This window comes from Notamacropus eugenii, chromosome 3, assembly GCF_028372415.1.
Source record: "Notamacropus eugenii isolate mMacEug1 chromosome 3, mMacEug1.pri_v2, whole genome shotgun sequence".
Lineage (NCBI taxonomy): Eukaryota > Metazoa > Chordata > Mammalia > Diprotodontia > Macropodidae > Notamacropus > Notamacropus eugenii.
Window position 1 is genome coordinate 345,188,577 of NC_092874.1, and position 26,111 is coordinate 345,214,687.

General features: G+C 36.6%; 2 protein-coding genes across 6 annotated transcripts in view; both read left to right on the forward strand.

Moving 5' to 3' along the window:
• SNCAIP (synuclein alpha interacting protein) overlaps positions 1-26,111 on the forward strand; it is a 229,901-nt gene that overhangs the window by 65,873 nt on the left and 137,917 nt on the right. The gene's annotated exons all lie outside the window — the stretch shown is intronic.
• On the forward strand, positions 20,678-25,254 carry LOC140496852 (uncharacterized). The gene has a single exon (XM_072597159.1). The coding sequence runs from the start codon at positions 23,541-23,543 to the stop codon at positions 24,501-24,503; it is 963 nt and encodes a 320-aa protein (XP_072453260.1). The 5' UTR covers positions 20,678-23,540; the 3' UTR covers positions 24,504-25,254.

Sequence of the window (26,111 nt, forward strand, 5' to 3'; positions counted from 1 at the left end):
GTTTGCCATTTAGGGTTTCTTGGCTGGAGTGGTATGTCATTTTCTTCCCCAACTCATTTCATAGATGAGAAACTGAGGCAAACAGGGTTAAATGACTTTCTCAGTGTCACATAGTACGTATCTATGAGGCCAGATTTGAATTAAAGATGAGTCTTCCTAACTCCAGGTCCAGTACTCTATCCACTGCACCATCTAGGGGCCCCTAAATTGTTTTATAAATCCTATATAAAGATTATTTACATAATTCTATTAAATATTTGCTTTATTATTTAGGTATTTATAGGTAGATAACTTAATCTCCCAATCTATAAAATGAAAAACATGATATTTGTACTATTTATAGGATTGTCATAAGGAAAATATTCTATACAATAAGTATAAATATATAGCATAAATTTATATAAATATCTTAACATCATATATCAGACATATGCATAATAAAATATTTAAATGTGAACTATTATTATAACGATCAGTTATTTGCTTTGAGACATTGGTATTTTGAAATTTTTAACAGAATTAGAGGTCTGGATATCATTTAGTTTATTTCTGCTCTTTTCAATTGTTTCACCTAACTTTCTTTCCCAAATATTTATTTCATTTGTAATTTAAAGCACTCCATGGAAAAGAGATTGGCATTACCTCTTGAATACCAATCTGAAGGATCTCCAGAATCCTTCATTTTGATTTTTTCCTCAGAAGATTTGAGACTGAGGTGTAACAAAATTTCTTAGGAAATTTTCATAGAGTTATATGGCAATGGAGGATGGGGAAGAGGGTGGAGGGTTGGAGAGAAATAATTTGCCTTCAGAAACTTTTATCCACTATGCGGCTATAGAAAGACCCTGAATAGTTGGAACAGATGGAGGCCCATTATTTCATTCATTCATTCTTCAAACATTCCAGGGAACCACCATAGAGGAAAGATTAATGAACCATTCTCTAAAAGTGGCTTCAAGTTCTTAGGAAAGAAGTTGCTGTGTGAATAGAAGATGGGGTAGTAATAATGACCATATATTATAGAAAAATGTGCCAAGTTGGAGAAGTACTCTGTAACTTCTGTAAGTTAATAGAAACTTTTAGGTACTAGCTCATTTAATTTCTTATTGTTTATGAGAGTTCTGAGAGCCTCAACTGATAATTATTCAGTACCCTATAGACACAATACTTCACTAATATGAAAAGTTCTTTAATTTTCATGTAAACAAAGGCTTTCTTAAAGTGACTTCTACCTCAGTGGTTCCTTCTACCATTATGGCCAAACCTTAACTTCCATAGGTGGAAGGAAATAAGTACTTACATAGTGCTAGGAAATGTGCTAAGCACTGTACAATAGTATATCACTTGATTCTCACAACAATCCTGGGAGGAAGGTGCTATGATTATTCCCATTTTACATTTGAGGAAACTGAGGCAAATGGAGGTTAAAGTGACTTATCCAGGATCACACAGCTAGTTAGTGCCTGAGACCAAATTCAAATACAGGTCTTTTTAACTCCAGGCCCAGTTTTCTATCTACTATGTCCTCAGCTGGTAGATACCATTAAAATTCTGTTTCTTTAAGTAATAGTGCCTTTTTTCTTCGAGGATGGGGTGGGGTGGAGGGCAGTGGGTCTGGCCTGATGATTTCATTGGTGTAGAAAACGAGTAAAGCCACTCCCTCCACTAATAGAGATTAACTGAGTAGTTAATACTGTAATAATTCTGTACTTTTGTGTTTTAGAGCATTTAGAGCATTGTTTTAGAGCATTTAGAGTACATGGTTAAGTGACTTGCCTATTTTGACACTGCCAGAATGTATGCTAGAGGTGAGACTTAATCCCATGGTTTCCTCACTTGAAGGGTGGTGTTCTAATTAATTAGCAATGAGATTCAATAATTAGAATAAAGGTTACAGCTAGAGAGGAATTTAGTGATCAACTAGAACTCTGTACTTACATGAAGGCCATGCTGGTCACCTTCCCCTACTGCTGAGTTTTTCTGGGGGCTCCTCTTTTGGGGTTGAACCTGGACCAGCCACACTTGATCCTCTCCTAGTTGGGCTTCTGTCTTTCCACCCCATGCCTCTGAATAAGGACTTTCTATGTTTCCTCCTTCCCACCCTGCTTTTTAGCTCCCTTTCTCATTTTGTCTTCTGCCCATTAGAATTTAATCCCTTTGGATCAGCAACTGTTTTTCTTTTTATTTGTATTTATATCCTCAGTGTTTACTACAGTGCCTGGCATGCAGTGAGCACTTAATATAATCTTGTTACCTTCCTACTCGTTCTATTTTGTGCCTTATTTTATAACCATACACTTGTTGTTGAGTCATTTCAGTTGTGTCTAACGCTTTGTGATTCCATTTGGGGTTTTCTTGGCAAAGATACTGGTGTGGTTTGCCTTTTTTTCCCTGTAGTTCATTTTACAAATGAAGAAATTGAGGCAAATAGGTTAGGTGACTTGCCCAGCATCACACAGCTAATAATTATCCAAGGTCAGGTCTTTGTGACTCCAGGCCCAACACCCTATCCCCTGTAGAGCCTACCTACCCTATGAACTTGTATAAGTAGTACATATTTGCATTTGTGTTGCATATACCCTTCTTCTCCCCTCTCCACTAAATTGAATGTTCCATATGGACAGGGTCATGTCCTAATTTTCTTTGTATATTTTACAATGCTTATCATAGTGATTATTTCATAGTTGAGAGAACTGAGAGAATGAATCTGCCAAGAAAACTCAATGGATAATTTGTTGTTCATTCTTTGTTTTCAAAAAGGACCCACAACATCAAGGGGTGATGTCTTGATTTGTGCATGATTTAGATTTAAGTGAGGCAGAGTTGTGCAAGGTTTTCAGCCTCATTCTCTCTTTCATAGTCATTGAAGTCCAGTGGTAAGACAAAAATCAAGATGACTGATGATAGCATAGGATGCAGTAGATGATCTTGGCTTCTTCAATGTCCGACCAAGCTCTAAGCATTCCACAGTACTTGGGTTCAGTTGCCTTAATGGCCATTGGAACAAATTCTTCTCATCCATCCGTTCCACCAGGAGGAAGTCTTCACATGTTTGGGGTCCATATCCCTCTAACAAATTCAGCCAATGGGTTTGAGGCCTATCAATTACCATCAACCTGGTTTAGCCCCTGTGAAGATGGTTTAACCAGGGTGTGGCTGCTGCACATACTACAACTTGGAATTACAAGAAAACCCCATGGACAATATTGGCATGATATAGTCTATAGGGGTTCAAAGAGTCAGACATGACTGAATGAATGAGCAACATATGTGTGTATGTGTCTGTATGTTATTGCAGCTTATTGTGCACTCAATGTAGCCTCTGAAGTTGAGATGCAACAAAGTATGGATCAATTCTCTGCTGCCTGTGCTAATTTTGGCCTAATAATTAACACCAAGAAAACACAGGTGCTCCATCAGCCACCACCACACCATCCATACGTGGAACCATCAGTTACAACAAATGGAGAAGTTTTGAATGCTGTGGATAAGTTCACTTACGTTGGTAGTGTACTTTCCAGGGATGTGCACGTTGACAATGAGGCTGATACACGCATTGCCAGAGCTAGCTCAGAGTTTGGGAGGCTCCAAAGAAAAGTTTGTGAGAGAAGAGGTATTACACTGACTATCAAACTGAAGGTCTACAGAGCTGTTGTGCTGACCTCATTGTTATATGCTTGTGAAACATGGACAGTCTACCAGTGCCATGCCAGGAAACTGAATCGCTTCTACTTGAACTGTCTTAGGAAGATTCTGAGGATCACCTGGCAAGATAAGTTACCAAACACTGAAGTCCTTGCTCGAGCTGAACTGCCAAATAGTCAAATTATGCCATAGAGAGCACAACTCTAATGGACTGGCCATGTTGTTCGAATGCAAAATGTACACTTGCCAAAAGACTATTTTATGGAGAACTCACATGGGGCAGGCGATCACATGGTGGCCGGAAGAAGTGATACAAGCACACTCTCAAAGTCTCTCTTAAGAACTTCAGATTTGATTGTGCAACATGTGAGACACTAGCACAGGACTGCTCAGCATGGCATTCCCACATAAGAAAAGGTGCTATGCTCTGTGAGCAAAGCAGAATTGAGACAGCACAAAGGATATGTAGAATGTGCAAATTTGGAATATCCACCCCAAATATTCATACGAACTATCTGTGCCCAACCTGTGGTAGAACATTCCGAGCTTGTGTTGGTCTGATCAACGACAGTCGGACACACTAACACATCACTTTATCTTGGTGATGTCATTTTGGTCTTCTTCAAAGACGAAGGACAACAGCCAATGCATATGTATCTATGTATGCACACACATATACACACAAATATACATGTGATTTTTAATGACCTAAATCAGCCTTTCTGTCCCAGGAGTACAGTGCTTTGAATATTTTTTTTCTTCGGGGAGATAAGGTGGAGCAGAGGGCTGTGGGTCTGCCCTACTGGTTTCATTGACCTGAGAGCATTGCTTGGAGCAATGAAAGGTTAAGTGACTTGCTTATTGTGACAAAGTCAGAATGTGTGTTCAAGGCAAGGCTAGAACTTATGGCTTCCTGATTTGAAGATCAGGTTGCCTTGTAATAGTGCATACTGAAATGTTTGGATTCTTAAGATCATAGATATAGAACTGGAAAGGACTTTAGAATTCATTTAGCCTAACACTTTCATCTTATAGATGAGTAAATTGAGGCCCAAGGAGGTTAAATATGTTTTGACTCTACCAAATGGACTTTTTCACTGCTTTTGCATATCACATGATGTTCTGGAGAGAATGTTTGGGGAGTAGACAAAAGTCTAATTACAATTGAGAAGACACTGATCTTATAGGATGAATAACTTGTAATGAAGAAGTAGACATCCTCCCTGTGTGTTTCAACACAAATGCTGTCTGGAGACTTCTTTCATTTATGTGCACATACATACATTAAGTTACTTGGGGCCCATGGGCAGTTATTTGATTAGGCACTCATCTGCATACCGATGAGCCTTAAAGCCCATGGAAAGAATTAACCAGACTGGATGTTTGTGCCACTTACCAGCAAAGGCAACTGAAAGGAAAAGTTGCCCTGACTGAGAAGCTTGTGTTTGAGCCAAACACAAGGAACTTTTCATATCAATATTCTGTGACCGTGGGTTACATGATAGTCTCAGTGTCCAACATAGTAGGAGTTTAAAATAAGCAAAAACGTAAATCATCAAAACTACTAACGAGAGTTCCCCATTTATAGCAGATCAACTGACCTATTATTTATTTTGTAATTTTTGTTCATATGAAAGCATATTCGTTTTTACAGAATATGTGAACCATATTTGCCATTTCAATATTAAAATAACAAATATTAATTTCCAGTTATATTGGTTTTTCCTTTAGGACTAATTAAGGAAAACATGTTTATTTTTCTAGGCACCACTCCCAAAGCATACACGTTCCAGTATATAAATTCTAATTTAATACTCCAAGAAAAAGTTTACATTTTAAGGTCATTTAATCTTTTAGAGAATAAAATGTGCATGTGCTTGTATGTACATTCTTTGTTAAAGAGCTTATTCTAACGTGTGGAGAGGCCAGTCAAACTCAGTCTTTTGATAATTATATGTAGATTCATACATATAGGATCACAGTGTCTGGAATTTAATGGGATCTTTACCCCTTATAATTCAGCCCCCATATTTTGTAAGGTGAAATGACCACATAGCTAGTAAGTAGAAGAAGCTAGTTACTAAGTTTCTTTTTTGACACATTGTACATTTCATATTCCCATTTATTGCATTTCATGAATATATATGTGTGGATACATATGTTTGTATATCACACACACACACATACAAACAAGAAATTGAACAAAATTAAAATCTTTTACACAGTAAGTATGACCCTCCTTAAGTTTTATTTTCTTGTAGATAAACTGGATTGTCATTTTCAAATGCAAGATAGCCCCTCATAATAATTTACAAAATAATTTTCAAGTTCATTCCCAGTGGTTATTGGTTATATTGAAGTCCTTAGAAAAGGATAGCTGAAGCAATGTACCCACCCCAGTGACTTCATACATTTTAATTACAGTGGAGCTGTGATTTGTGTTGGTAGTGGCAATACCCACAATGAAAAAAAATGACAGGTTTTTGAAGTATTCAGTGCATTAGTATTTCCAAAGAAATGTAAAGGTTTCCCACTCTCATCTCATTGTCTTAATTCCTTTTCCGCTCATAAACATCAAAGGAGATGTCTTTTATACCAATTATATTGTCATCATTGGTAATATGCTGCAGTTAATAATAAATTATGTGTTCTTTGCCATAACTAGGGGTTGTGAAGGCACATCTTACCAGGAAAAGTATTTATAGATAAATTGCATATTTTGTCCTTCATAATATATTTATAGATTATTTTGCTGGCTGAATCTTTCTGGAACTATACAGTTACTTTTTCCTGCTCTCCAAGTGTTGCTGGGAATCATCCCTCTGTGGTTAGTAGTCTAGTGTCAACTTTACTACACACAAGGGTCCTGTTTAATTTCTGGAAGATAAAAGTAGAAGAAAAGTCTCCATCATTTTAGATAATAAACCTTTTAAATGTATTCAGCATTCATTCTGTAACCCTTAAATCTGCTAGAAAGTTTAAAAAGTGCCCTATAAACTAAAAGAAAGTGTAGTTGAGAGGTGCATGAGACAGTGGAAAGGACATTAGCTTTGAAGTCAGAGAACGTGGGTTTAAATCTTGCCTGTCACTACTTGTATGACCTTGGGCAGGTCACGTATTCTTATTGCACCTTAGGTAAAATGAGGTGTCAAACTAGCTGACTTCTAAAGTAGCTTTCATCTCTAAATCTGTGATACTAGTTCAATATATGACTATACGAATTTGTCTTCCCCCTTTTGATTAACCACTTTCCCCAGAATGCATTGACATAGCACAACATTTGCTTAAAGGCTTTTTTTTTTCCCATCCTTATAATCAAATCAATTGATGTGATTTCCCTTAGAGAAATCCATTTTTGCAAAAATCCTTATTTAGATAATAACTTATTTTCCTTTCCCTCCCATACATTCAGGGTAGGTGCCCACCTATTGTGTGTGACACTGATCTGGGTTGATCCAAAACAGACAGATGTACAGAATGCTTATGGGCATTCATTATGCTATTGACATTGGCATTCTGGTCTTCTTTTGGAAAACTTCAAACCTAAAAAAAAAGGTTAATCTTGACAATGTCTAAACTTGCAGCATGCTATATCCTGTCAATGAGACTTGTTAAACAATGATTGTAGTTGAGGGCTGATTAAAAGCAGGACTTTCACTCTGGCTGACTTAAGAACTAAGACCCTTATAAATTGCTGCTGTGAACTTTTGAACTCAGAAAAAAAAATACTGAATAAATATGATAAGGGAGAAGGTAATTTGGCGCTTGAAAATTTGCCTCCTTTGAAATAAATACTTCAGACTTTTTGCATTTTTCTTATAATAAAATGCTTCAAACTTATCTGAGATCTTTAAAGTAACTTCATAAGAATGCTTTACTTGTATTTCTCCTTTTTTTTTAAAACTACTTCCAGAAAAAGTCTTTTTATAAAGGTACTTCAACGGATCTATCATCTCAGAAGTATCATGTGTACTCTTCCTTGCTTTTCCCCAGGTATATCAATGATAATTCGAATCCATTTAACTGCTTCTTATCCTGTATAATTCTTGTCAATGTCATTCCATAAATATCCCATTAAGATCTACCCAATTTGGTGGAGTTTATCCTCTGATTCTTTCACCAATTTCAATGTAACACGAGTTTTCTGTTATCCCTCACTTTTGGTACATAACTCATCCATTGGTAATGTGTGGCAGCTTAATTATACTTACTATGTATCACTCCATTGCTTTTGGGTCACTCATAACTTGGATTCTTTGGACACTGTCTTGTTCCATGTGACCTAGCCATATAAAATCATCATAAGAATGTTAGTAAAAAAAAAAAATAGCATTCATTTTGAAAACTATTGTGGTCACTGAAGACTACACAATTTCCCAAATGCAACTCAGCCTTCTTTCCCCTTTCTGATTAATAAAGACACAGTTAATGAGCCTTTATTAAACACGTGCTATGAGCAAGGCATTGTGCTAAATACTGGAGATACAAAGGATAGAAACACAATTCCTCCCACCAATGGGAGGAGATCACATGCCAGCAACTACATACGTGAGTTATGTACTAGCTGTGGAGAGATGAGGTAGGGAAAGGGGGATGGGGGAAAAGTCTATTGCAGAAGATGGAATTTGAATTGAGTGTTGGAGGAACCAAGGGAAATCAGGGGGCAGAGATGAGAAGGGAGAACATTCCAGGCCATTCTTCTGGACTCTCTATTTGAGATATCTTGCAAATTGATTCCTAAATGCCTTTAAAATCACGTCATCTCTAGCAAGGAATTTTTCTGTATGTATTTGATTATGTCCAGCAACTCTTCCTGACTTTATATGAAAAACCATTTCCACTTTTTTAAGGAATACATCAGGTACTGAAATAATCCAAGTTCAAATGTGGTGATTCCTCTATTGTTGTCAAGAACAGATTGTTATAAAGTACTAGTGGATCTGTTCCATTTTTATGTCTATACTTTGTCTTCCTTCCAGTTTAATTTATAAAACTTTTTGGCATAGCCTGGTTGGTTGGGTTTTCTACAAAGCTTTCTCGTAGGCCCATTTTCTCCTTCACTGCTTTTCACATATTTTGTGAGCCAATAATATTTGTAATATGCTTGATGCTTTTTTGAAATGTTTTGCAAGGGAGTTTATACATTAAATTGGTGTTGCTGTTGGCTGCCATATCATTCTTTCACTTGGCAAGGAGATCAAGGGTTTGGTGAATGAGCTGGTTTCTGCATTCTTTTGGCCACCTTGCTTTGGTGACTTTTGCATCCAATAAACTTTTCTAAATAATGGTGATAATGATAGTCATATTTATTTTTGTCTATATTCCATTTTTCAGAGTCAGCACTTGTATAAAAATGTCAGATCAGAACTGTTTTAATTGACCACAGCATCTTCTCATTTCACTCCAACTAGTTAATGGTTCTGATGGTTGCACACAGACAGCTGATTCTGAATCTAAGCTTATTCTGGGAGCCAATAGTTTCCTGACTCTTTATATATAATCAATTTCATTTTTTTGTGATGTTCTTTGGTATAAATGTCTTCCACTCTTCTTGAAGAAAATATTCATGATATAAAGATGTAAGGCTTCTGAATGATCTACAAGACTTTGACTGCCTTCATTTCTTAATATTAGATCGTATTTTCCAGTTTTTTTCTGCCTTCTTATGTATCCTTCGTGACACTGAAAATATATCTACATGTGAAGTATAAACTTTAAAGATTAGAAAAATCATAAACATTTGTATCGGGAGATCACAACAACAGAAGCAGTCCTCTGTTTTTTTTTTAATTAAAGGAAAATAAATTACTACTACTACTAATAGCAATTATACAGCACCTTAAGGTTTACAAAGTATTTTAGTAATATTATCTCATTTTATCCTCACAATAATCCCATAAGATAGGTACTATTATTATCCCTATTTTCAACTGAGGAAACTGAGGCAGGCAGGATCCAAGGCCCCACAGCTAGTAAAGTATCTGAGGCTGAATTTCAGCCTTGAAAATTTGCCTCCTATGAAATAAATCCTTCAGTTTGATTCTTCCTGACTCAAGTCCTGTTCTTCACTTACTGCATTTTTACTTTGGTATCCAGTTAAGTGAGTGTAATCCTGATCTAACTTTTATACTTAGAAATTTTGTTTGATTTGAATGATCAAAATAAAGTCAGAGCTTATATTTATATATGGCACTTGGTTAACATTCAGATAAAACATATGGGATTATTTTAAATTTTGGATCATGATGATACCACTTTGGATAAAGATGTTATATACCTGCAAAAAGCTTAGTGAATTACTGTGTTGTTTCTTGAAATGTCTTATCTTTTTACTCACCTGTACTTTCATTGCTATAGGATACTTCTGGTGAGGAACTCTTCTCTACCAGTGAAGATTGTCTTCTTCTCTAATTCATAGTCATAGACTGTTGCCTGAGGCAATGAGAGGTTAAATCACTGTCCTAGTAAGTGGAAAATCAGGTAAATTATCTTTACCAAAGAAGTAATATTTGTTAAAGTCAAGTGGTGGAACTTCCAGTTTGACAGTGAGGTGAAAGGTCTTAAGAGATGCCCAGCTCTTCTACCTAAAATCTGGCAAAGATCTAAGAAGAACACTGGGTAGGAAAAAGAATCCAGAAGTGTAAAGAGAAGCACCAGTAACTTCCTCCATCCAGGTCATGCCAGGCCAGACCAGAAAAAGCAACCAAAAGCCCACAGGCAATGGAAGAGAGTCCTTGCCAGGGAAACCAGTGTTACTTCAAGTAAACAGACCTGGCCTCAAGCCTCTGATCAGGAGTGATACAAGGAACCTGTGGTTCATTGATCAGGAAGGGAAGGGTTCATTGATGAAGGGAAGGCTTGGAATTTTGTGCCAAGACCACTTTCTGTCTGGGGACACTCTCGGGGACCTGAAATCTGCTGCACTCTTATTTGATGCATAGTAGATGGGCTGGAAAGCTACAGTACTCTTGATAGGCGAAGCTAGAAGGTTTGGAAGCCCATAGCACTCTGAGTTTAGGCATGGTAGCAGAAGAGGATTCCAGAGCACTGAAAACTGAGGAGAGGACACAATAGGGACTCTTATCAACAAAGTGTAGGAGGGGATGGAGCCTGGTCTTGGCACAAAATCCCAAATCCCCTTGTCAGATGACCAGCCCATCTTCTCTCCCCAATATGCAATGCCTTGATTTTCTTTTTCTTCGGAGCTCCTGGTAAGGCTACAGACTTCTCACACTTACTATATGCCTCTCCGTCGTCTTTTGTGTGATAATAATCTCAAGTTTTTCAGATGCAGTTGTCTTTCTTGTGTTGCTACCAAATAGCAATATTTGTAGACTGTTATTACTGATGTTATAAATTTTTTATTTCATGAGAAATTTGGGGTCAATTGCAGTTTCCCAAATTCTTCACATTTGATTGTAAGCCTAACGGGTTGTCCGTTTGTGCATCATAATGTTGTTTTAGTTGTAATTAATTGTTTTAATTGTTGTCTAATGTAGTATTATAACTGCTTTTTTGAGTATATAAAGAATGAAAAAGCAGTAGGGAAAAATCCTCTAATTTTAGCTTTTTACAGATTATACATTCGTGATACTAGGGGGCTCTGCTGGTGATGACTCTTTATAATGTTTTGTGATCGTTTTTAACTCTTTTACACCAACTGAAAAAAGTTGTGTTTAAAATGGCCAGTTTGTCAGACAATCTTTGAACTGAAAGTACAGTCATGTAGATTAGTGCCTGCTTGAGAAATGACTTGCAAGTCTGCAGAAATCTGATAGAGCTGACACAGCCCACGATGATGATAAATTTGTCCCCAACAATTCTGTAGCTTGCCACAGTATAATTTTGACACTTGATTTCCCTGGGATTTTTTTTCTTTAAATATTTGATTATTTTCACATAAACAAAGTTTCTAATTGAGAGGAATTCAATCTTTGTCTGAATCAGAGGTGCTAGGGAACAAATAAATAGAAGGGGAATTTTTAGAGGAAACCTTTTTTAATAAGATTTTTATCTTTGTATTATGTATATGAACATTGCCCCATACAGAATTTAGACCACTGCTTTACTATGACAGGAGTTTAGTTTTGGATCAATTAAGTGGCCATTTTTAGTCCTGTTAATAATAACTATTACCTTTACAACTTCAGTTTGCACTTTTTAGGAAAGTGTTTCACTGAAGACAAATAAAAACTAATAGTAATATAAATGCTTTAAAGTTTGTGGATCCCTGTACATGTATTATCTCATTTGAGTCTTACAACCTCCTGTGAGGTAGAAATCACACCCATGATTTCCCTGTTGTCTAGATGAAGAAACTAAACTCCAGAGGGGTTAAGTGACTTGTCCAGGGCTCCACAGATAATAAGGCAGGCTTCTAGCACTCTCTGTACCATGTGCTGCTGCCTCATACTTTGTACACTTCCTCTTACCATGCCTCTACCTTTGGATATAGATAATTTATCTGAAGTAGAATGAAACAGCCTGCCTGTTTCTGGTCCCTTTCAATCCTGAGGTCTTACAGGTTATTTAGGTTTTTGGAGGGTATTCAAAGACTTCTGCCTTCAATAATCATTGAGTGTACAGTGACTCTTTAAAATCTGTTCACCAACTGGTGGCTGAGTATCTCCTCCTGGATGTCTCACATGCATCCTAAGTTCAACATGTCTAAAGCAGAACTCGTTACATCCTGTCCCTAAATTTGCCCTTGCTCCAAATCCCCTTTTCCTGAAATTCCTCACTCATTTCCTCCTCCTGCTTGGTGTTTCTCCCTGCAATGTTCCTCATTCAATTGCTTTCTCCTCACAGAGTCCATTTTCTTGATAGCTAATACTATTTCATATCAACTTTTTGTCTAATATGATCCTTTTGAATAATGTTCTTTTCCATGTCATATTCTAATCTTATGTTCCACCTCAGTGTGGTTGAATTTTTTGCATTTTATAATATTTCTAATTAATTTTTTGTTATACTCTGCATAATTATATCTATTATATAGATATATATATATAATATAATCATATTACTCTCTTTCATCTTAGATATGGTCACCATGAAGTGTTGGACTTCTATCTATCCACTGATATTTTTCCTCCGCTGTTCTTGTTACTGGTTTGTGAGATCTTGCTTTTTCAGATTTATGTGGGCTGTTTTCTCTCACCTCCATTTTCAGATTAAATCCCCAGTGGAAAGGATTTGTAAGTTCCGCAAGTCTAATGATATTGACAGAGCCAGGATTGGAATTTGGGCACTCCCAATCTATTATCCTTTCCACTAAACCAAACTTCATGCCCCACATTATGTTTTGAAACTATCCTCTTCTCAGTTCATTAAACTCTAAATGTGTAGCTTCCTTGGATGCAACCTGTGAGATTTTCCAGAAGTTGTCTTTCCCTTTCCTAGCACATAGTTCAGAACAAATGAAAAATAGAAGCTCCCCTGGGCAAGTCTTAGTTTTTATGAGTTATAAGCCTTTATGAATTATATTCCAACCCTTAGGTTTTTCTGATCTAAAACTTCCTTATACCCTTCCTCCCAAAGTTCCTCTAAAATCTCCAAACTTCTTCTCATCTTTTTTACCCCTCCTTAATCCCATACTTCTAGTATCATTAGCCCATCTGAATGGTATTGAACTCACATTTCCCAATATATCCTCAAAAATACACATTATATATAATATTATTTGTGTGCATATATGTTAGACACACCCAAATCCAATTGCATTTTGCTTGTTCTATATAGTGAGAATAGTTTATCTCTAAACTGAGATTCTCCTTAATCTACATATGATTTGGGGCTGGAGTTAGAAGAGTAAGGTAAAAGTGGGAAGTGTATTTGGTCCTACCACTATATGTCACCAAAAAAATTTGCTTTAAAGAAGATAGTATAGAATAGTGTGAAGGGTGCTGGGCTAGAATTTAATCATTACCACTTATTAGCTATTTGATCTTGGGGCAAGTCGCCTCCTCCCTCCGGAATTCCATTTTTTCTATATGTTAAAAATAAAAAGTACTGGGCTGGATTCAATTATCTCTAAATCCCTTTTAGCTTTAAATCCTATCATCCTGGAACTGAAGGTATGAGCAAGGAATCTATTGCTTCCAAGTAAAAACAATGACAATCTTCCATTGCAATCTTTTCCTTTCCTTTCCTTTTCTTTTCTTTGCTTTTCTTTTCTTTTTTTCGTGATCTGCTTGACTACAAACAAATATTGGCTCCTGTGGCACTCCTTCCTTGGATGGGAACAAATCAGCCCAGCTCAGAAAGTATTTCACTCTGAATCATCTTGTTGAGTTAGTCCAACTCAGCTGTAAAGAAAGCATTGCCTCCTCCCATATGCACTATCCTGTTATTCATTAAAATGAAGCATTGCCCTTGTCCCGATGTACGCATAGAATCAAGTTTCAGGCATCTCTTTTTAGAAGGCAGTTATTTATATTATATACTCAATTTAAAGATGCAAATGTGCATACCTCACCCTGCAAAGTTTGTTTATTTTAGTGCTACTGTGAGAATCTGATGCTTGAAGAAGCAAGATTTCCCCTTTTCTGTGACCTAAAATTGCACAAAGTAACAGCAGTCTCTAATTAACAGTAATCCAAGGTACTTTATGATTTAGAGACCAAATCCTTAATATTAGCTCTATCCGTGTGCATTTGAGGAAACCTGGGTTGCTGCAAGCCACACAAAAAGGCATCTACATCTGAACCAAGTTAAAATAAATTATAAATATCTTTAGCAGTTTGAAATTTGGAAAACAGCCTAGACCCTATATATTCCCTCCCTCCCTTAGTTTTGCTTCATCTTTGTGTGTGTGTGTGTGTGTGTGTGTGTGTGTGTGTGTGTTAAATCGCATGCCAAAGTAAATTGAAACAGTGGAGACCCTTTGAGCTCCTCAGCTCTCATATGACCTCAGCTAAGTTTGGTTGGCATCACCAGTGTTTGGTTTTCAGTGGAAGTTTTTTTTTTCTTTTGAAGCTTCCCTTGAAACTTCAATCTCCTAGTTACCCGATGTGACAGGAGAAAACAGGATATAGTATTCCTTTCCACTCTTTTCCAAACCCATTCCTGATGCAAGCAGAAGAACTGAGCCCAGTACAAGGACAATAATTAACTAGAGAGTGCCGAGATGAGAGTGACCAGAAGGGTAAAGGATATGCAGTAGGTGGCTAAGGGAAAGAAACTGGGTATGTTTAGCCTGGAGGAGAGAAAAGTCAGGGAGGACACAGTAATCCTGCTTAAGTGTTCTAGGGATTGTTAGGGGAAGAGCCATTAGATTTAGTCTGTTTGACCCAAGGACAGAACTGATAACAAGGGATGTATGTTGGAAAGAGATAGTTTTATGCCTGATGTAAGGAAAAACTTCCTCAAAATTTGAGCTATCCAGAAGTGGAATGAGTTTCCCTAGTGGTAGTAGGTTTCACCTCACTTCAAACCCATCTTCCAAAAAGAACTGGATGACCATTTGTTAGGTTTTGTAAGATCTGCTTCTTGTTCAGGTAAAAGTTGGGAAGGATAGATTTTGTGGTCCCTTTTAACTGAGATTTCATGATTTGATGACTGCCTCACAGTGATACACTTTCTGGCTTAAGAACCACAACAGTTTGGTTTTCTGTGCCCCTAAATCTAAGATTCTATCTTTTTTAACTCTGTTCTTTTCTTCTTCCTGACTACACCTTTCCATATCCCTTACTTTTTGCCATATGCTATAATAATTTTCCCACACTTACCTCTTTTCACCCAGCCCAGTAGATCATCAAGATTTACAGACATCATCTTTGATTTGGATCAGATAAACTACACATTCCTTCCTTGCGGTTTACACTTTCCTTGAAGGGAGCTTTTCTTGTTTAGTCCCAAAATTTACTTCCAGCCAATTCCCTGAAATTCTCTCACCCTTTGACTTCTTCACGGATACTCTCCTGTCTCTCTTTCTCCTTCAATGGACTCCATCGTGTTCTTTCCTCAGTCCTCTTCTGCCTTCTGCCCTTACTGTGGGTTTTTGCCAGCACATTGTCCTCAGCCCTCGGATCTTTCTTTTTTTCCCTCCATTTCCATGGCTTTAATTATCACTTCTTTGTAAATGACTTCAGACCAAGTGACTCTTGAACTGGAACTACAAAGTTATTTCTTTTTCTGCCTTTGTACCTCCCAATGGCTAATAAGCATATGTTGTTGTTTGGTCATGTCCAGCTCTTCCTAACTTTTATTTGAGAGTTCTTGGCAAAGATTACTAGAGTGGTTTTCCATTTCTTTCTCCAGCTAATTTTACAGATGAGGAAACTGAAGTAGATAGGGTTAAGTGACTTGCCCAGGGTCACACAGCTAGTAAGTGTCTGAGGCTGGATTTGAACTCAAGTCTTCCTGATTCCAGGCCTGGCTATCTACCCTGCCTCCTAGCTGTCCGAAAAGTACATTGTACTCAATGAATACTTAATTGATGGATTTTTTTCTGGCTCAAGTAAATTACTTGCTTAGTACTCCAGGCTTATCTAACAAAGCTATCAGGATCTGCTGCTGGGACAAAAACGACTTTGCAGAAGGATTAGATGAGTTTGTCAATGCTAAAATGAATAACATTTTTTATTTGGCACATTTAATGGAAAGCCCAAAAGAAGAGACATTGGCTTAATGGAGACACCCAAAGAAGCAGGAGACAAGGACAATAATTGAAAGTTAGTAGGGTAGTTCCAGTGATTCCTTCATACTGGGATTAGGGGCAGCTAGGTGGTACAGTGGATAGAGCACTAGTGCAGGAGTCAGGAAGACATGAGTTCAAATCTCACCTCAGACACTTGATACTCACTAGTTGTGTGACCTTGGACAAGTCACTTAACCCCAGTTGCCTCATCCTGGATCATCTCCAGTCATCCTGATGAAAATCTGGTCACTGGATTCAGATGGCTCTGGAGAAGAAGTGAGGCTGGTGACCTGCACAGCCCTCCCTCACTCAAAACAAAGTCAAGTGCAAGTCATATCATTATTTCTCTGATGGCATGGCCTTCTTCAACAATGAAGGATGAACACACACACACACACACACACGCACACACCTGTCACACTGGAATTAGGCCTGACACATCCAAACTAAGCTAGCATATCAATGCTCTTACACTAGGATTGACATCTCCAAATTAGGGCAATTTATTGATATTCATCTCTCCCATTCCCAAGCCAACACTCGATGCCCCCACTGAGCCGCCTTCCCCTACTTCCTGAAGCCAGGACTAAAACAAAGTATGATGGAGAGGAGGTAGGTTAGGGTTCCAACTAGGGATGTTGCCAGGGAGCCCCAGACTTGATGTTCAAGGACATTACAAGAAGAGGGAGTTCATGATGTTCTAAAACAGTGGTGCCAAACTCAAATAGAAATGAGGGCAACTAATGGGTACCTAAAGATTCCTGCTGGTTGCATATTGATTTTTTTTAAATGTGATGTTACCTATGTTTTATTATATTTTTATTTATTTTATTAAATATTTCCCAATTCCTCCTGCACTTGAGAGTGCTGCAGCCATGTGTTTGAAACCTCTGGTCTAAAATATCAAGGTGGATCCTTAAGCTCTGGGGTCAGGATGCCTTGCTTAAGTTGGGCATCACAGCAATTCCCTAAGCTCTAATATTAGAGTCCTGTAGGTGTTTTAATAGTAGGGTAGGATGGTGCTTGGGTAGGTCTTACCATTTTTCCACCCCTGAGGTAAAAGTCTGGGTGACAGCTTTCTTCTAGGAAACTATAAGCAATTTTTAAGCCTATGATAGGAAAGGAAAGGAACAGGAGGGAAACAAGCATTTACATAGTGCCAGGTACCATGCTAAGTGTTTTATCAATACTATCTCATTTGATTTTCATAACTACCCTTTGAGATCACTACTATTATTATGCCCATTTTACAATCAAGAAAACTGAGGCAAATAGGAATTAAGTGACTTGCCTCTTATACCTAGTAAGTATATGGAACTGGATTTGAACTATCTTTCTGACTGCAGGCTCAGCACTGTATTCATTGCACCACCTAACTGCCTCAAATGGAATGAAAGATTCTTTTACACAGAGTTACGAAGAAGAGGAAGGATAGAAAAGAGGAGCATCCGTTAGTAGGAGAGTAACATAGCCAGAGAATAGGTAACATGTGGGACAAGGAAAGACTAGGTCTTAGAAAACAGAGGTTTTTCTATACCTCAACAAAAGTGGTGTTACTCCACAATACTCTGTGATGGATCACTCTGTGCAATCTTTGGTTGTTAAGGATAAATAGATATTATTTGGTTCTTCAGAAAAATGATGATTTAATTGTCCAGGAGCTCCTTCTTCCAACAAAAATCACAGCCCCTCCGTGCTTTTTTGTTTTTGTAAGTTGTTGGAGCCAAAATATTCACTATCTGATAGTAAGTTGTTTTTTGGTTATAAACAGCACAAAATTACAGGCTCTGAAGTTCTAATTTAGCTAGGCTATTTCTCAGACAACAGTCCATTTTGGAACCCTTTTTTCAAATCCTTTGCCACTTGCTAGGGCTTCTGGAGCTTAAGCCTCATCACTGTAGTCTTTGAGAACACAGGTTCACCTCTACATCTCTATGAGGTAAGATTTTTTTTCCTTCTCTGTCGTTCATTAAGAAGATCATACATGGATTTTTCACTTGATCCAACTTGCACATTCATTGTGCTGTACTTCTTGTGATCCTATATAGATGACTGTTCACATCTTCCCTATTCATTTGAAGTTTCTCTCTTGTGTCTAATTTCTTTATTTTTAAAGTTTCCAGACTGAAGTTTTTTTTACTATTCCTTGTATTTTTTTACCCTTTTTGTTATCATAACTATTTGACTTTTAATTGCTTATTTTAAAAAGCACCTGTGATCTTATTAATTTGGATATTCTCTCCAGTAATGTAGATATAATTCATTTATTCCTGTCTATCTTGTGTGACTCTTGCCTGTGCCTTAAAAATCCAGTCAATGTACTGGGAGCCTTTTTTGCCCTCTTTGGTGTCCCAAGGATGCCAATAGAGCACTCAGCCTGTCCATCTGCTATCACTAATTCCAACCATATGACAAGCTCATCTTTTTTACTCTCACATTTTTCTGTTTATTCCAGTTTTTTATTCCAGTTCTTTGATGTTCCTTGTTTCTTATATATTGCAGGCTACTCACATCCAGCAGGTGCCTTTTCATTGTCTTCCATGTGATACTCATTTTTATTTCTTCTGAGACTGTAAGGTTCCTTGACTTGTAGCTATACAACACTGTTGTCTCTATCCAGTCATTTAGTCATGTCCAACTCTGTGACTACACGAACCAAAGCACATCAATACTGTCTTGCCAAAGACACTGGAGTCGTTTCCTTCTCCAAAGGATTAGGGCAGAGGTTAGGTAACTGGCCCAAAGTCACACAGTGTCTGAGGTCAGATTTAAACTTAACTCTTCCTGTTTCCAGGTCAGGCCTCTAACCACTGAGCCATCTAACTTCTTCCTAATAGAATATCAAACATAGCATTTTGTTTCTAGAGAAAGAATGAATTCATTAAAGGACTTTTGTATTTTCCTCGAGTCAATCTAGCCTTCTCTATTCTTCTCTTTTAATTCTGGGTCCAACTCATTTTCCATATGTATTTTTTTGTCCCAGATTTTTGTACTGATAACTGATTTCTTCAGGTTGCTACCCTAAATCACCATCTGAAAGAGTATTTATCTACTTGGATTTTTGGGGTGGGTGGTCAGGTCAGTCTTCTAGGAAGTTTACCAGTGCTCCAGGGCTTGATTCAACCAATGCATTGTCTTCCACAAAAGAAGTATCTAAAGGTATCTTCACCATCATAGGAAATCTTTCAACTTGAACTCTGTCCTAGACCTCCTCTATCACAGTGGTAAACACTTTTTGGTGAACGTCTCTTTTTTTTTTTGCTTCATTTTTGGATCAAAATATTGTCTAACAAGGTTATTAGTAATAAAATCCAAGATTTTTTACATGTATTTTATATATTTCCCTCCTTGCGATGTATCATGAATTGATCCCTCACTGGCCTCACAATTGTGTTGTGTAAAACTTGGATTTATTCTATGTGCCCTTGACATAATCCAGGTCCTTTTTCTGTCTTTTTTTTCACTTTGGTGCCATCACTAACTTCCCCATGAGCACATACTGGATTTTAATGTTAAAGAATTTAGATGTGGTCATTTGTACTGCCTATGTTGGTGAAGAAAAAAGTTTGTTATAGCAATCTTTGTAAACCTTTTCTGTTTTTCTTCTGTTTGCTATCCTCCTTCCATTTTCTACTGTTTAAGCATATCACCTTTTGGAATGACTGTGCTTAATTGAGTCTCTTGGCATGATTTTAAAAAATGTTACCCAAAGGGCTACAAAAATGTGCATACCCTTTGACCCAGCAATATCGCTACTAGGACTATATCCCCAAGAGATCATGGAAATGGGAAAGGGTCCCACATGTACAAAAATATTTATAGCAGCACTCTATGTAGTTGCCAAAAACTGGAGGTCAAGGGGATGTCCATCAATTGGGGAATGGCTGAATAAATTATGGTATATGAATGTAATGGAGTACTATTGTGCCATAAGAAATGATGAACAAGAGGACTTCAGGGAGGCCTGGAAGGACTTATATGACCTGATGCTGAGTGAAAGGAGCAGAACCAGGAGAACCTTGTGCACAGCAACGACCACAGTGTGTGAGAGTTTTTTCTGGTAGACTTGGATTTTTGTAATAACACAAAAACTTCTTATAAAAAAAAAAATCCCAAAGGTGGTTCTCAAGGCAAAATGTCTTCCACACTCAGAGAAAGAAATATGGAAGTCACTCACAAAATGTAGCAGATCATGTTTATGTATGTGTATGTGTTTGTGTATCATGTTCTGATTTGTTATACGATTTCTTTCATTTATTTTAGTCTGACTACATAGCATGACTATAGTGAAAATATACTCAATAGGAAAGTATATGTAGAATCTATACAGAATTGTATGCAGTCGTGGGGAGGGAGGGGGGTAGTGGGGGGTGGGGGGGATAAAATCTCAATTGTATGGCAGTGATTGTTAAACATTAAAAAAAAATAAAAAAAATAAAAAAAAATCATGAACAAGAAAAAAAAAAATGTTATCACCCTCTACAACTTTTCTCTGCTTTTTGAAGACAATACTTATTGCTTATAATTTTCCATAATCTTCTCCATGAGATTTTATAAAACAAAAGAAAAATGTTTTTCATATTTTTTTTATTTTTATATTTCTCCTTTTTCCCTACACAGGGGGTCATCAAAGAAAAAGGGTAAAAAACTAACCAACACATCTAATAGTATCTGCAATGTTTCATGCCTTCTAAGTGCCCCCTTATCTATAAAGAAAGGCTATTGTTCAGTCATGTCGAACTCTGAACCTGTTTGGGATTTTCTTGGCAAAGGGATAGAGATGAAGAAACAAACAGGGTCACAGTTGCTATGTGTCAGAGGCTGGATTTGAACTTAGGTTTTTTCTGATTCCAAGGCCAGCACTCTATCCGCTGAGCCACCTACACTGCCCTAAAAGACACTGGAGTCATTTGCCATTTCTTTCTCTACCTCATTTTACAGATGAAGTAATTGAGGCAAACAGAGTTAAGTGACTTACCCAGGTTCATACAGCTAGTAATTGGCTAATGAACTCAGGAAGATAAATCTTCCTGACTCCACTATGCCACCTGACTGCCCCCAAAGAAATAAGGGAGATACATTTTGTCATCTCTTCTCTGGGAACAAACTTGATCATTTTAATTATACATCATTCAATTTCATTGGTTTTGTTTCTGATTGTTTTTCCAGTGACACTGTTGTAACGTGTGTAAATTGTCTTCCTGGTTCTGCTTGCTTCACTTTGAATCAGTTCAGATAGATTTTTCCATGTTTATCTTAATTATAGATTTTTTTGTTTCTTAAAATTCAATAATATTCCAATATATTTATCACAATAGGGTTTTGTTTTGTCCATTCCTCAAATAATGGACATTTTTTCACCATTTTTTTAATCACAAAAAATACTGCTATGAATATGTTGCTGTATGTAGGGCATTTCTGGTTTTAATTTCACTGTGCACTGTGTTCAGCAGTGAGACTTGGGGGGCAAAAGGTTTGGCCATTTTAGTCATTTTTAAATTATAATTCCAAATTCATTTTCAGAATGGTTGGAACAATTTACAACTCCACCAGTAGTTTATTATATATCTATCTTTCTGCAGCCCCTTCAACATAACTGTTTACATATGTTTTCATCTATGCCAGTTTTCTGAGCAAAAGGTGCAAGGTTCTTTTTATTTGCAGCTTTTTCTAATTATTAGTGATTTGTAACAATCTTTCATGAGACTGTTAATACTTTGTTCTTTTTAGTTCAGTTTGAGCTTATCCTTTGATTACTTATCTATTGGGGAATGGCTTTTGGTCTTATAAGTTATTTGCTTGTACATTTTGATGATAGACCCATATCAGAGATATTTGATGAAATTATTTTCCCAGTCAGCCAGTTCTCCTTATTATCCTAGTTGAGTTTATTTTTTTGCTTTGTTTTTCCTCCCAATTGCTATAATATTTTACAGATGAATATGTATTCTGAATCAGAGTTACCTTTGGTTGTCCTTCCTTTTCTCCTGAAAAGTATGTCAAGTGCTTTTGTTGTTATGATAATTGATTTATATCTGTTAAACTTATGTAGGGAATTATTTTGGAGTATGTTTATGTCCTTACTTCCAACCTTTATCCATTTTCTTTATCAATCTTGCTATCTTTGGCTATCACAAGTCATGAAACTAGAACTAAAATCACTGAACAATAAAATGTAGTACAATTTCCCAGTTCAGCTCCACACCCTCTAAAACTACCTAGAATAAAAAGTCTTTCATTGGCTCCTTTCAACTATCAATGAAACTTATCAAACAAGATAATTGTCCAATTGGCAGGTTCGAGAGTCAGATACAATAGTTGGTATATTTGTATAACACTTATTTTTTGAAGTGCTTTTCACTTGTCATATTATTTGTTGCTTATCATAGGCTGAGCAGAAAATTATATAAGATAAAGTAGTTCTGACAAGTGGTATTTTTTTTTCCATTGGGGAAAACAGAAATTTTTAAAATTATTCAGCTGAGATGGACCAGCAAATCATTGCTATTTTTAAAATTATTGATAATGCCCTAGGGTTGATTTGTTTTGTATACTTCTTAAATTTTAGGGCAGGTGGAATGACATAGTGGAAGAAATACTCAATTCAAGAGTCAAAAGACATCTGGGTTTGGATCCTGACTGAGATGTGTTAGTTGTATAACCTTGGGCAAGTCATTTAACTTCTTTGAACCTCAGTTTCTTCATTGTAAAATGGGGATAATAATATTTGTCATACCTATATAACAGGAATGTTGTAAGAAAAATGCTGTGTAAACTGTAATGTAGTGTACAAATGTGATTTATCTTTCATTCTTTTTCCCAGAACCATGGGTGGAGAGAATTACTATTGACTCTACGGTCAGCATTCATATGGCTTCAAAATAGGTAGAATCTGTAGAATCTCTAGGCAATAAATTTCTGTTCCTGTCTTCATTCTTAACAGGACGTTGTGCATGTTACAATGCTATTAATATATTCCCATGACTTTTAATTAAGTGATGATACCTAGTGCTTTCTCATAATAGGAATGTTCCCTTGAGATGATAAGCTACAGTCCTTTTGGAAAGCACTTAGTGAGATCTGTTTTCAGCCATATCCTCAGAGCAACAGAATTATGTTATATTTGGTCTGTTAGGGAGATGCTATAAGAGCATAGGGTTTTTTGTTTGTTTGTTTTTGCAATATTGCTATTTTTTTCAAGTCTTAAAAAAAACTCGAAAGGATTCAGTCAGGGACAATAAATTGACCAGAGACAATGGAACCATTGGCAGACATGCTGGAGATCATCACTTGTGCGATTCTCATTTTTGTGAGCCTTGTGGGGAATACTTGCTTATTTTTTTCTACAAGGAGATGTATCAGTGGACCTTTACAGCCATCCTTCCTGCTTATTTTCAGTCTTATATTTGTTCACCTCCTGAAAAACTTGGTTGTGAATGTCATGAAAATTTTTTATTCCTCTGGTGGTGTGTTGGACTCAGTCAGCTGCAAAATTCTCCGATTCACAGAGACTCTGACCACTGAGCTTGCTATCTGGTTCACGTTACATTTTGCTATGCTTTACCGTCATAAGCTCTACCAAATTGTCCATCCCTCAAGTGAGACTCTAAACCTGAATCATCAGAAGAGACATCTAAAGGCAGTTTTCATTCTTTGGATCAGTGGATTGGGAATTTGTATTCCAATTTTAGCCTTCACTGAGAAACAAAATGCAGCAAATGACACAGGGTTGCTGTGTACCAAGGGGTTTAACATGGATTGTGAGATAAACTTTGGAAACCAACAAGTAGAATATTACTATGAAAAAATATTTTTAGTCATTATTTATCTTCTTCCTTTGACCATCTTAGTTTTTGTTTGTTTTTGGATTGTTTTCCTACTTTGGGAGCAAAGGAAACTAACATATGGTGACATTTGGATGGGAGAGGATGCTTCGGAGATTGAAATCTTTCGAGGAGCTAAAATCAGTATTTTGTTGACATTGCTGATTACCTCTCTGTGGATTTCCCACTTTGTTTTTATTTGTTTCTTTAAAAACTTGGAATCTTATTCCTTCACTCCAGCCTTGCTCACAGCTCTGTCTTCAGGTTTTTCCTCTGTTGAGCCATATGTTCTTATGTTGGTTAATTACAAAGTGAAGCTGGAGGCCTTCTGCTGTAGGAAAACAGAAAAATCTACTACACAACCGACAAATGTTCTTTCCTGTCCATATGCATGATGACAAAAATCACATTATTTTATGTTTCAGTAACATGGAGACCTTCTTATTTTAGGGGGAGTAGAAATCTCCCATTACTCCTTGTTAACTGACAGAAAAATTCCTTCCAGTCAGGAAAACAAAACAAAATACCTCTGAGTCAAAACAGGTATCTCGAGAAAACTATGAAAGAAAGAAGGTATGAGTAACAATGACTTTGCAATAAGTTTCGGGGGGAAGATGGGGAGGATCATTTAACAAACATTTAAGAAGTGCCTGCTATATGTCAGGAACTGAGCTAGGCTCTAGTTGATGAAAAATGTGTTAAATTTAAAAATAATCCTAATTGTGAAAAAAGTCCCATTTTTTTGTATTTAAATGATTAACACTAAAAACGATTATTGTAGAAAACTTAAACTAGCTCTGCATAAAACCAATCTTCATAGAATTATAGGAGATTCAGTGATAAAAATCACAGTCAATACACTTATTGAACACCTGCTGCAGATGAGACACTTTGCAAGACAATAATAGGGTTAACACGAGAGATACCCAGTTCTTGTGAGCTGTCATTACTCTTTAGGGTATGTGACAGTAATAAGTTGTTTGTTCTTCCCTATTACTTTTCTTGAAATATCTCAACATATATGTAAGAAATAAATTAATAACACAGTCTCTTGGGGTTTTTTTATTGACCAAAGTTATATTCCATTTAAATTCGAAGCAGTTTTTATTCATTTTATTTAACTGTCAACTCTGTTAATAATTAGTACTGCTGCATAAGAAATGAAATAAAGAATTTCCAATTAGATTTTGCTAATTTATAATTTCTATCATAGTTCTAATAGTTTTTGATTTCTACAAATGATCTTTCCCCATTAAATATTTGGTTGTCACAGATTTTTTATTTCTTCCCCTTTTATGTTCTTCCATTTAAGTAAGGCGAATTATTCCTTGAAAAGAAGGGAATGAATTTTTAAAATACTTTTTCCTTCCTACTTTGGTTAATTCATGAATTAGAAAAATATAGTGTTTGTTATTCAGATTAAAAACAGTATTACTTCACTTTGATGTCCACACTTGTTTCCAGTGAAGTAAATCACTGACTACAGTTTCAATTAATGAATAAACATTTATTTAGTGTATACCTTGTTCCTATGTGTATGGACAATGCTATTTTTTAAAAAATGACCAAAAAATGTTCAGAAACAATCTTCAGAACAATTTCCCCCCTCTTCCTTCTCTTCTTTCTCTACCTCCCCCTCCTCTCTTTTCCCTTTCTTTTCCCTTCATCCACTCCTCTCCCTTATCCTATGAGGTTAACAAGCAGACTTTCAAAGTTTTCTACAATAGGGAATAAAGATCTCCATTTGTTTATTGATTACAAAAAATATTTGACTTGATAGGGTAAAATGCAGCTTCAAGACAGGAAATCTCCCATGAACCTTAAGAGTACATAAGATTCCTTGATATATGTAAGCAAAAAGATTACTTTGCACAATAATGTTCTAATTATTGCTATTAGCAGAAGAATAAAATATGTATATTCAACAACGATTTGTATCCATGTCAGAGAATGTACCAGGAAGAGTCCAAATGAAAAGTAATTTCTTATAGATGGTGAGGTCC